Below are 12,786 nucleotides of genomic sequence, written 5' to 3'. Positions count from 1 at the left end.
AGGGAAAGCCTTTGACAATTTGTCTATAGATTTTGATTATCTAGTGCAGTGATGATCTTATGCTTTGTATGAATAGAGCTATATTTACAAAAAGAGTTGAGAAAACTTAAGCCCTTAATTTATTTTGCTTTTAAATATTTTACATATTATGCTTGTTGGTTGAGAAAGAAGAATAAGAGACTGGCTGGCTTTTGGCACCTTGGAATTATTGTAAGATATTTCTTTTTGTGCCTTGTATTTCAGAAAATGAGAGTAGTATTACATGTGCTGCTGTACCTAAGAGTGTGTTAATGTAAGGATGAGTAATGAGCTAACTAGATCTTAATGCTAAAGTTACTATCATTCCTAAATACTTTGATACTGCCTATCTTTACTGTATGACTTAAGATATCAGATATTAAGGCTCCCTATAAACTTAGAAGCATACTATTAGGTTGCAGTAGTGTAGTGCGGCGTAGTGGTAACGCAGTGCTGTCTCCCTACCTGTAGCTGGTGGAGGGGGGAGGGGCCGGAACTTCGTCATCAGTGGCTGTAGGAGGCGGCGGGGCAGGAGAGGGTGTGGAGGATGGTGGGCAGCCCCCGCCAGGGATGAGCCAAAGTCAGGACTGCGAACCCACTCCTCCCTTGCCACGTCACCCTTCCAAGACTAACTTCTTCCAGCCTGACGCACCACCGCCCCACCACCATCCTGGCTACCACCACCATCACCACCACCACCAATATGTGGACTCTCCCCGCAAGGCTAATGCAAGTCAGCAGGTTACACGGCCACCACGGTCCCCTCACTCCTCACGACCTAGGTGAGTGTGCCATGCTCATTTCTTATGCCTTAGAGAAAATCTAATTTTTTTGTTTTTACAGGACTCTTGCAGTTCTTTTTGCAGTTCTTTATGCGAGTTTATTGATTTTAGTAACACAGCTGCTTCCATGACTTGTATTGTGATAATATTCATCTATTCCAGTCTTGTTAATAATGATCTTTTCTTTTTTTGATCATGATAAGTTTAAAATCTGCAAAGCACAGTAGACAAGAATACTTTCTCTGTAATTATCTGTTCTGGATTTATTAATTTGTCTTAACTTTCTGTCAGGACCAAGTGTAGGACACTAATGATTAGCTATATAATAACATTGCTTCTCTCACTTGCTTGTGGTGAATATTTTGACAGTGTTGAGTCCTGCCCCATGGTGTGTAGTACAGGTGTAAGTCACAGGTGTGTTGATCCATACACTTTGTACCATCATCAGGAGGTTCCTTTGAGAAAATTTTGATAAGGTCTTACTTTTGTAATCACTTGAACTCTGTAATATATTGCAGGCTGTGTGCATAATAGTACAAAGAGAAAGATTATGATGATGGGGTGCCTACTTAGAATGTTAGAATTAACAGCACTTTAATTGATAGTCTAAGTAAGCCAGACAGACAGCTGTGTTCCTTGCTTCTCATGGCTGCTCTGCTACACTGGTTCTAAATAATGCTACTCACTTGGAGTCTTTTAAGTAATTCATTATGTTAGTTTTAATACTCACTGATATACTGCAGTGTACTCCCAACTCCTTCAAGATAGTCATGCTTTGGGGCTGTTTCACTAACTTTGTTTTATGTTCATTATCAGCATTTTTATTGCATTAGTCAAGTTATTTAGGGTTACCTTACTGTTTTCCCTGCCAAACAACGTGCAGTGCATTGCATCACATTGGAGATATTAATTGAACGGATTCTTGAAACATTACATCCAACAGTCATCACTTCAGGAGAGTGACAAGGATGTCTTCAAAGAACATGATATAGTTTTCTTATTGTGTTGAGTGTTTGTCAAAGAAACTGACATAGTAATCTTTGAGTACTACTAAGGGCTTTGAGAGCAGTTGAACTTCCTTTATAAAACATCAAATGTGTCACCTTGCAAACCTTAGTTTTTGCCTCTCATGGAAGGTGCAGACACACACACACACACACACACACACACACACACACACACACACACACACACACACACACACACACACACACACACACACACACACACACACACACACACACACACACACACACACACACACACACTGAAATATGGCACAGTTAGCAGTGGTAAGACCTTTCTTATTAATGCTGTCAATGTCTTGTATTAAAGGAGGCTTGTGGCTGAATGGGTTAGAGCGCCAGATTCAGGCACTTGCCCCAGAGTACCAGCAGGTCTGTGGTTTATACACCCAAAAGTACTACTTGTACCTTGTACCTTGTGCCTAATGCACTCACTGGGTGTCAAGAAGCTTTCTAACTACTAGCTTGATGTCAAGGAGAGTCCAGCACTCATATGTACTGACTTTTTTTTATTATAATGCCTATCAGCACAGAAATGGACCAAAACATTCAATAATGGCATTGTCTTGTTGATCGCAAATAATTTACTTGTTATGCAACTTCCAAGTAATTATTCATATTGAATAAGATTGGGTTGGGTCATAATGGATAACTGAAATAGCAGGATGCTTATATCGTACCTGATGTGATTTGGTAGTTGTATAACCAGTTGGATGACTAGTGACTTGTTAGTGAATGTATTTAGTTGATACTTTAATATTCATGTGGGCAGCACGGGATGTCTTCATGTGTTCATCAAATACTTTGTGATATGTTGGGAATATACTGCACATGCATCTTAATCATTGCTTCCTACACAAGGCTGACTCAGCACATGGAGTGAAAGTAGAGCACTAGTACACATTACAACACTGTCTACTCACCTCTTTCCTTCCTTGTGTAGAATAGGCATGTTGTCTTATTCTGTAAAGGGGATATCACACTGGCCTATGATACACGGAATGCGAGCCATGGTTCTTGGTGTGAAACCAGGAACATTATCACACACAAGCTGCCTGCGTTCTTGCTATGCTAGGCAAACAGTCCAGTGACCAAAACCAAGCTTTATCAAAACAAACCAGAACCAAACCATGCTGTTTATACCTCAACTTGTGCTTTGTTCTGGAATTACATTTGCACTTCCTCTTATTGAAGAAAAGTAAGTAAAAGAAACTAGAGAAGAACAGAGAGGTGCACAATGGCAACTTTGGAGTTGGAGGGTTGCTGTGAGCCCAAACTATTGACATGATATATATATTTTATCTTTCTAAATTGCTGAAATATTATTTAATATTCCAATATGAAAAATTTAGGCATGTTCTTTTTAGTTTAAATAATAGGTTTTTATTACATATATTATGTTTATTTTATCATTGGGATAGCATAAGGAGAACCGGAATGGATATGAAGCCATCCCAACTTTGCTCTCCTAATCCTGGGCAAGTTCCAGCTATCTGGAGCGGATGTTCCTCGTTCCGGCTATCATAGGCCAGTGTGATAGCCCCTTAAGAACCTGTGTGCAGATTGAGGCAGAGCACATCATGATATGAAGGATTGTGGAAGTTACTTAATGAACAGAGTGTAGACAGGGAACCACACTAGCCAGGTCATGGCATCCCACAGTGGAGGAGGAACAGACTGGTCAACTGTGATGCCGCACACTTGTCCCTGATATTACCTTGTCCAGTGTGAGGCTGGTAACAATATTATTCTCAAGACTGACTTGTTATGACTTCACTTCAGAACTTGTTTGCAGTATATCTTATGCTTGCCTTGGTTTTCTGGAGTTGGAATCAATCAGGTCAGGTATACTGTTTCTCAGGACTGAAAACAATAAATTTTTTAGGAATGAAAATGAAGTGGTGATGGGTAGCCAACTCCCTGGGAATTTTTCCTTTGTAGGACAAGACCTTAATTGACCTCATAAACAGGAGAAAATTTTCCGATTAATAATGTGTTTTGTGACAACAAAATGTACCTATTACTATTAGTGTCAGTTGTGGATGTACCAAAGTAACTAACACAAGTTGACCAGTTTTCTTCCTCTCTACTAGTGAGGCTTTAGAAAGTACAGAGAGATGGAGAACCCTGAAGCACAAGCAACACAGGCAGGCAGAGTTTTAACTTAAGGGTTAGGTCAAACACTTTGAAGGGAAATACTCATATTAGAACTTCACAGTGAAGGAATCATTTAAATGTATAGTGTTCTGTTGCTTAAAAAGTGTCGGGGACAGTCTGTGTGATGTCCACACACTTTTTAAAATGAGGGAAGTGCTCCTCCACCTTGCACACATTTGGTGCCCCTGATTGGTAAGCAATTTATGTGTCAAAAGAAAATTACTGCACACCTATATGAAATAATACAATTTGGTATTTTGCCTACATTAGGAGAAAACCGCTTCCTTGGAATAACCCGTGCCCCATCATTCCCAGGAAATCATCAGTCAGTTACCACAGGTCAGTGAACACTGACTGATAACTTGACTTTGGACTAAATCAATCATGACCCCTTGTCACACTCTAGGAAAGACCCAAGCAAGACAGCAGTCTATCACACCACAGTACAGTGTACAGTGTTCTCCCAATTTAGCACAAAGTCACCGGGATCCTGCTAATGAACTGGGCTCTTTTGTTGGATGATTTATTTATTTATTCTGTTTGAGAATGTTAGTATCCATTCGGAAGAAATGTCACAAATGCCTTGAGTTTGAACCACAAAGTTATGTTATGTTGATAAATCACCAAATTAAGATCTCTCCTTAATATATAAAGATTATGTGGGTTAAATAATGATAACAACATTATTAATAATGATAATGGTAATGATGCCATTGTTTTCACACAACCTTCCCTTTTATTTTATACATGCAAGGTGAAATTCTAAAAGAAAAATATGCAAACACAACAATTATATATTGGAATTGGGCTTTAACCATTGCCTTCTAAAGAATCAGTAATTATAAGATTAATCAAATACTTACCAAGTATGATGTTTGGTCTTGATTTCATGAACATTCAACTGCATCACAGAGTAGTAAATAAGATCCTCGCTTCACCAATTCCATGTCAGTCCTTCAGAGTAGGTTTGAGGAAGCAGCCAGAATATTCCAGTTGTTGCTATAACTGAGCAACATGAGAACTACAGGGGAGGGTAGAGAGGTTGTTTACTACCTCAGTGACACAGTTAAATGTTCATGAAATAATGATCAAACATTATACTTGGTAAGTATTCGTTTCATTGTATAAATTCACTTCACAACTATTTAACTGACGTCACTGGTAGTCAACGAGAGCTTGTAACATGGTAATCCTATGAGGGTTCTGCTTTTCATGTTGCTCAAATGGGAGCGAATCTAGTCCATTAAGAGCTATCGGACAGATTCTCTTCATACTGCTGTGCTATAGATTAAACCAGTCGATATAGATTCTCTAAGGGAAAAAGCAACAGAGTGAGTGCCTTTCTTGTTTATTGTCAAAAACATACACAGAGGACATTATACAACTTGAACACATACATACTGTTGTAACATGGCATGTATGTATTTGTCTGACAGTTGCAAGTGTGAGAAGAAATGAAGAGGAACAAGATGTGTGTTTTGTACTTGTGAAGAAAAGCATAGAAAACTAGTAACAAGGAGATATAGTTTTCAGAAATGTGTAAAATGTGACTTGTGCAGTGTTAGAGGAGAGAATGGGTATGGAAGAAAATGGGTGAGTTTTAGGGCACACTACATGCTTTAGAGTGGTTCCTCAAACTTACCAAGCCAATAGAGGGCTAAAGAGAAAAAGAGTGTTGAAGCTGGGATGACATTTCATTATCTGAAAAACAAACAAAAACCAAACAAGTATAATAACAGCATGCTTTATCACAATGTGTACAAAAGAGTGCCAAAAGGTAAATGAACGAACTATTCCACATTATGAAGGATAACTCTGGAAAAATAACTAGCATCACTTACAGGAGGCTGGAAAAATAACTAGCATCACTTACAGGCCTCCTGTAGTACTTAGTGAATGCAGATTCCCTGGACCAACAAATAGTAGAAGCTGCAGGGCTGTTCCTTACTGGCTGACACTGACTTGGTGAAATGAGGTGAAAAAATGGTAAGATTAATGCCAGCAGCTCACATTACATCTTTTGTCCAGTGACGTAAAGTGTCCCGTGAAGCCACTTTTATTGGAGGTCTTGTGGTTAGAAAAAACCCAGTGAGTGAACCCTGCATGTTGTTAGTGCATTCAAGATAGCTCACCACATACCTTGTTTGGTAGCTCATAAGACACTTGGGCTTATAAGACACCCAGTTTTGGCAGGCATTGAAAAAAAAAAAAAAATGAATAAGAAAATAAATGAGCGGAATTAAGCTCTAATTATGAAGTTAAGGATTTCACCTGACATTGGAAGACTCTCACATGTATTGAGATCATTATTAGATACCAGTATTTTGCATGTAATAACTTAAATATTTACCAGTATCCTACGTACCAATCTTGTGAGATGTAAACATGTACCTGGCATATGGCATTAACACTTGACTGTGAGGGCTAATGATCATAATTTTTCTTTTTTAATCATAATTTTTTTTTGTTACATGTATGCAAGTTAAGAATGTTTCAAGATAGGTGCAATTTTGATTATATGAAAGTGTGTCTTAACTCGAGAAGTAAGAGCATCACACAGTGAAGCTTGTCCCTGTCAAGATCAAGATCACCAATCTCGTGTTTTGTTTTGGTTCATTTTGTGTATTACCACTTTGGCAAATTCTTTCTGACTGGTGTCATTCTATGTGAATTACCAGTAAGAATGACCTATTATATACTGTTACCTTGAAAGAAAGAGATGTTTTGTGGTGTAATACCAATCATCACTTTGTTTACATGTGTGAAAATGTGTGGTGTTTGATTTTAGAACCTCTGTTGCCATAGACTTACCACTTACCACTGCTTCAATACTGAAAGAGTTGTTTTGTGGTGTAGTACCAGTCATCACTTTGTTAACATGTGCGAGGATGTCTGGGGTTTGATTTTAGAGGCTTTGTTGTCTTAGACTTAACACCAACCACTGCTTCATTACTGATGAGCCATCAAAGACGGTAACCTCCTGTCTGGAGGATAGGCTGTAAGAACCAATTCTGATAAATATTCCTCTAGCCTAGAAGTTTTTAGTGGATCACCAATGATGATGGAGACCCAACTGTGAGAAAAACTCATGTTCCTGATGTTTAACAGATGCATGGTCTGGCCACACTGACCAGAGAGTAATAATAAGGATAATTAATTTCTTTAATGACTGAATTAGAGACAAGTCTTCATTGGGCCCAAGACTTATTAAGTAATCTAATACAACTGAGGATCCCAGGTGATATGGTAGTGGGGTAAGGATGGTCTCCTCTGGGAGACCACTTTCATAAACCCGGCAACCAAGGGATGTTTTCCTGCCAGCTGGCCATAAATACATGCTACTGCTGAGATTGCCAATCATATTGTGTTGCTGGAGCTTTAGATCTGATCTGTCTCCTGAAATTCCACAAAAAGAAAATCTAAAAAGTCAGTTAAAGATGGTTGAAAGAATAATTTTCCTGCAGAGACAAAAAGACAACCTTTTCTTGATATGCGACCCATACTGTATCTTTGCTTGTCCTCTAGAAGTGTAGCAGAAATCTGGTAACATATGACAAAAGGCCTAGACTTGTGTACGATTCCCAGACAATATCATCACTGTTAAAATCGTCCCTTGAACCCAATGATGTGTAAGAGTGGGGGTTTGTGGCAGCACGAGGGGAAGTCGAGAAAGGAGAACAGGGGGTGCCGTTAATAGTTGGAGGGCTGTTGGGAATGACACTTGTGTTGGCCACAGTGGAAGAATCATCATTACTGTAGCTTTGTCTTCCTGGATATTCTGGAGGACTCTTGATATATTACTGAAAGATAGAAAAAGCATGAAATTTTTGCTTGACAAGGTCATTGTGAAGCCATTAGTATGAAAGACAAAGATCTGGCTTCCAGGAAACGTAATTAGGTAATTAGGTATTTATGCGAGTGGCCTACAAATCAACATCAGGTGCGGAATAGAGCTGAGAAAGGCTTTGAAAAATATGGGGCTGTAACATCCATTCTGCATCCATGTTTTTCACTCAAGATTCTTTGTCTGCCTCTGTATTATGTAGACCATGTATATGTAGTGTTGACAAAGTAATACCCCTTGACACAGCCCATTTGAAAATTTGTTCTGCTATCACATGAAAGTCAAGTTTAGTACTGTCACAACAATCTGGACAGGCAATTGCAGTGACATTGTCAAAACAGAGGCAGATATGAGTTTCCGTTATCATAGCAGAGGGACTGCAGAGCCATTAGGATGGCTTTTAATTCCAAACAATTAATATGATCCAGTTCATCATGAGCCCAGTGACTACCGATCCTGGTATCCTCCACAACTGCACCCCCAACCAGTCAGGGAAGCATCACAAAATTCTAATTGATGAGGACAGGATTGTAACAACTTTGTTTGTGAAGCAATATTATTAACCCACAAGTTGATTAAATCCTGAGCTTGACTTTCCAAGAGAACAGATGAACTATAATTCCCAAGATGGTGAGCAAGTTCTTGGTTGTGAAATATATCTAAGTACTTATACTTTAGTGGAGCTAACTCCACAGTAGACTCAGAAGCCACAGCCATACCAATAAAAAAGAAAAGTTCAAACAAAGATACTACATCTTTGGTCATCTGTAGGAAACCCTCTACTGTAATGTGCTCTTTTTCCTGGGTGTCAAAGTGGCAGTCGTGTCAGCAGAATTTAATATCACGCTAAGGAATTCAATTTCTTGGGTAGGCTGTAGTACAGATTTTTGTGGATTGGCAGTGAGCCCTAAGGAGTTAAAAAAGTGCAAGGTTTAAGACACTTTAGATCTTAAAGCATTAGCAGAGGCAGCAATAAAATGCAATCATCCAAAGTAGCATGGTCCGAAAATTCCAAGTTTAGGAAGATGCGAGAAGACAAGTTTCAACAATTCAGTAAAAAAGTGAGGTGCTAAAGTCAAGCCCAGCAGAAAACAAGTGGTAAAGTGGTACAGTGGAACCATGCGTGCTTTGGGGTCCGAGGGGTCTCCAAGCGCACGGGTTCGAATCCTGTCCACGGTCCGAGTGTAGGTTGGGCTTCCTCATTCGGGGCAACAGTTTCCTAGCGGGTGGGCTTTCAGATAGGAGGTACCGTAAAAAGTATCCCCTTTAGGCCAGAAATTCCCGTGAAAAGACCACATGGTATAAAGTGAAGTGAAACTTAGAGTTAATTAAATAAATTGGAACTAGTTCCTGTCCTCTGGCCTCATGTAGACTGAAAAGTAAGCATTTGTGAAGTCAACAGACATGGAATAACAGTTGTAGTGGATTAAGGATATCACATCTTTGAGGGTGTCCAACTTAAAATGTATGTAGTCAACATAATTATTAAGCTCTTTCAAATTCAGAATAACACTAGCTGTGCCATCTCTTTTAAAGGTAAAAAGAATGTTGGAAAGGAATCTATGATACCTGGTGCACATAATTCTACTATTTTGTGCTCCTAAGAACTTAAACATGGCAGAGTCTAGGGCTTTTTGATCTGCAATAGACAAGTGGAGAGGAGACAGTGGAAATCTCTGTATAGGAACATCCACAAAAACTAAAAATTTTCCATGTACCACATTGTGAATCCACTTGTCTGAGGAGAGATGACACCATTGCAATCTAGCAACTAAAATTATTTCTCAACAAAAAATTCTGGAATGTTAATCAAAGGTATTAACAAGGTAGTCTCACTGGGGAGTTCTGTGTTTTTGGACTTGTGTATATCCTTATATTTCTTTATGACATCAAGGGAAACAATTCATCCTTGCTGACCTTACAATCCCAATTCCAGAGATCTGCCTAGGCACAGCTGTTCATGTGAGCCCTTGCAACTTCTTTTCACAGCTGATTGATGTAGTTAATAGCAGAAGTTAACAGACTCAGGCTGTTAGTAAGACCGTCAAGGTAGAAGTTTAAGGGCTAATCTTTCTTCTCACCAATATCATTAATCCAACGAGCAATGGGGACCAGTGCCTTTGTCAGCAGTTTATTAGTAGTGAAAGCTGGGTGTCACCTAATTTTCTGCCAACACTCATTGCATTGGGGATGACAAGATTGGTCACGGGCCTTTTAAGTTGGGCACATTACGCGGGAGCTTGATCGTATCACATGTAAATTTCACACCGTCCGAGGAAGGCTGACATCGCAGACTCATATTAAGAATGCCAGCCAGACATTCAAATAAAGGATCACCTGTTTCTTGCTCACCATGGAAGTGGGATGTAAACACATAAAGAGCCTTTTGGAAGGCAGTATCAACCACAGTATCACTGTTTGGCTGTGTGGTGGAGAACAAGTTGAGGTTATTAAGAGGGTCAGGCTCAGGCAGGGACACGGGAAGCTTCAGCTACCTCATCCTCAGAAGGGGAGAAGTCAGGGAACCCTTTAAAATTGGTTCCCGATGACATTGGAGGATCTGTTGGCTTGTGTAATTTGTCAGTTAGAACACTCAGCAGGTTAGATAGCCAGTCCAAATTTCCATTACCCGAAGGAGACACAGGTGCATTGTTTACATAACTCAGGCCAATGACAGACTGCTGAGAAGCACAGGTGGCTGGCAGTTGAGTTCTGCAAACATCTTGGGAGGCCTTCCTTCACTTGGCATTGCCTTCCATAGGATCCCTCTCATGTCTTTTCCCTCCCGAGGCAGATGAGGAGGGATACTGTGGCATTCCCTGGCCCTTATTTCATTAAGACATACAGGCAACCCCTGCTTAACAAACGGGTTACATTCCTAAAAAAACGTTCGTTAAGCGAATTTTCGTTATGCGAACCAATTATGACAAGTTTAACCCTTGACTTGAACTTCCATTGAGAGTAAACAAAGTGAGAGTGCATCATAGTACAGTGTAAGGTTTAATGAAAGTAAAAATTATGAAGTTAAACATTTGGGTAGTTTAATTTAAGTCATTATAATGTACACTAATGCATGTATGTACATAACTTTATAATGTTGATGATCTTAAATTTATGAAGGGAGGGAGAGTGGAGCGGGAAAGACACTAACCAGCAACCTGTGGAATGTAAACAATGGGCGCATCATTGTACCACATACAAAACTTATGTACCACATTTCCACAAAGCTTTCCATTTTATCCATTGCAGAGTCACAAGTTCAGGTGGTTCTTTTAGCTTGTAAGGAAGATATGGTCTCAGTCTTCTTAATAGAGTCTGCTGACTTGAAAATAGTAGAGACAGTAGATGGAGTCAAGATGGTGGCGAGCAATGCTATTAGTTTTCTGGCCTCTCGTGTCTGTGAATAATATCCAGCTCCACTTAGAGAGTAAGAGACTTTCTGGTCTTCTTAGCAACGCTAAGCAACATTGCAGGGCTGGTTGCAGGGCGTTTTGGTGGCTTGTTGAGCGAGGGAAGACGAGCTGCTGCTGAACACTGTTATTGTTTTGAGCTGAGAGTGAGGAAGGGTAGGGGAGTGAGTGGTGCACGTGTTGTCCATGAGAGGCACTGGTGTCAGTGTTGCCACTTCATGGATAAAATCCACAAATTTGTGGATAAAATTATCCTTTGTGGATCCATTTATGGATAGTAAAGTTGAACACAGATTTGTGGATTTTTTCTTGTGGATATGTACACTGTATATGGATTTTTCTGTGGATATTGAATATTTTTTTAATATTTTAACATTTCATCTCTAACATTGGCATTGCTTGCCTTACTTTTCTGTAATGCTTCTGTAGAGCGCATTTTTTCTCAAATGAATGTGGTACACATGAAGTTAAGAAATCGCTTAAGTGTGCGATCTGTAGAAGCAATACTAGAGATCAGATATGAATTGTCTGTACAAGGGATGTCATGTGTCACTTTCAAACCATCAGACGATATGCTAAAAAATTTCACTTGTAAGGGAAATGGCAAAAGTGATGATGGCAATCTCATATCTCTTGAGATAGATGCAGAATAAGAAAGAAAGATACGCAAAGAGGATATAATTTCTTTATTTTTGTTACCAGGTAATTTTGTTTTTGTTAAAAGGAATTACAATGTATTTTTCAATTTGAAGTATGCATTTTTCTATTCAAACTTGCTTGTAATCAATTATAAATAAATGTGAGGCAACAAAAAATATTATATCAGTATTGCCTAGTAAGGAAATTTGCTTGTGAAATACACCCTAAGTTTTTGTGGATTTTTTGTGGATAAAAAGTAACTTTTATGTGGATCATGACTGTAAACAAAGTGGCAACACTGGCTGGTGTATTCAATAGTCTGTCGGCTTGCGTGATACGGTGGGGCTTTCAAACTTGGAAAAAATTACCTGGAAAAAATTTCGTTAAAGCGAGTTTGGTTTTTGTTAAACGAGCAGATGGTAATAAAAGGAAACGTTCATTGTAGCGAAATTTCGTTGTGTGAACCTTCGTTAAGCAGGGGTTGCCTGTATCTCGTCAGAAAGAACAAGGAAAGTCGGGTGATACGAAGGGCAGCATATATGCCCTTGGATCATGTATGTGTATTCACCATAGTGTTAACAGCTTGCTGTAGTGATAAAAGAGTGAAAGCTTACCAGGCTGATTCCTTAGAGAAAGCTAGTGAAAAGAAACCAGAAAATGGTTGAGCAGGAGTAACAGCAGCCCTTGTAGAGAAGCAGCAGCGGGCACTGTAGACTGTGTGGAGATTAGCAGTGAACTGATGTGGAATTGGCGAAGCGAGCATCTCGTTCACTACTGATGATGTCAGTTAAATAGTCATAAACTGAAATATGTACACACACACACACACACACACACACACACACACACACACACACACACACACACACACACACACACACAAAGATGTGTTGAGACTTGGAACAGTTTGA

General features: G+C 39.4%; 1 protein-coding gene across 2 annotated transcripts in view; it reads left to right on the top strand.

Moving 5' to 3' along the window:
- Positions 1 to 12,786, top strand: part of LOC123513818 (palmitoyltransferase ZDHHC5-like) — a 47,562-nt gene that overhangs the window by 21,815 nt on the left and 12,961 nt on the right. For both annotated transcript variants that reach the window (XM_045271184.1, XM_045271183.1), the window contains one exon: positions 490 to 800. In XM_045271184.1, coding sequence (XP_045127119.1) covers positions 490 to 800 — 311 coding nt within the window. The remainder of the gene's footprint in view (positions 1 to 489; positions 801 to 12,786) is intronic.

Source organism: Portunus trituberculatus, chromosome 37 (assembly GCF_017591435.1).
Source record: "Portunus trituberculatus isolate SZX2019 chromosome 37, ASM1759143v1, whole genome shotgun sequence".
Taxonomy (NCBI): domain Eukaryota; kingdom Metazoa; phylum Arthropoda; class Malacostraca; order Decapoda; family Portunidae; genus Portunus; species Portunus trituberculatus.
The sequence above is the reverse complement of the archived record's forward strand: the minus strand, read 5'-3'. Positions and strand labels throughout refer to the sequence as shown.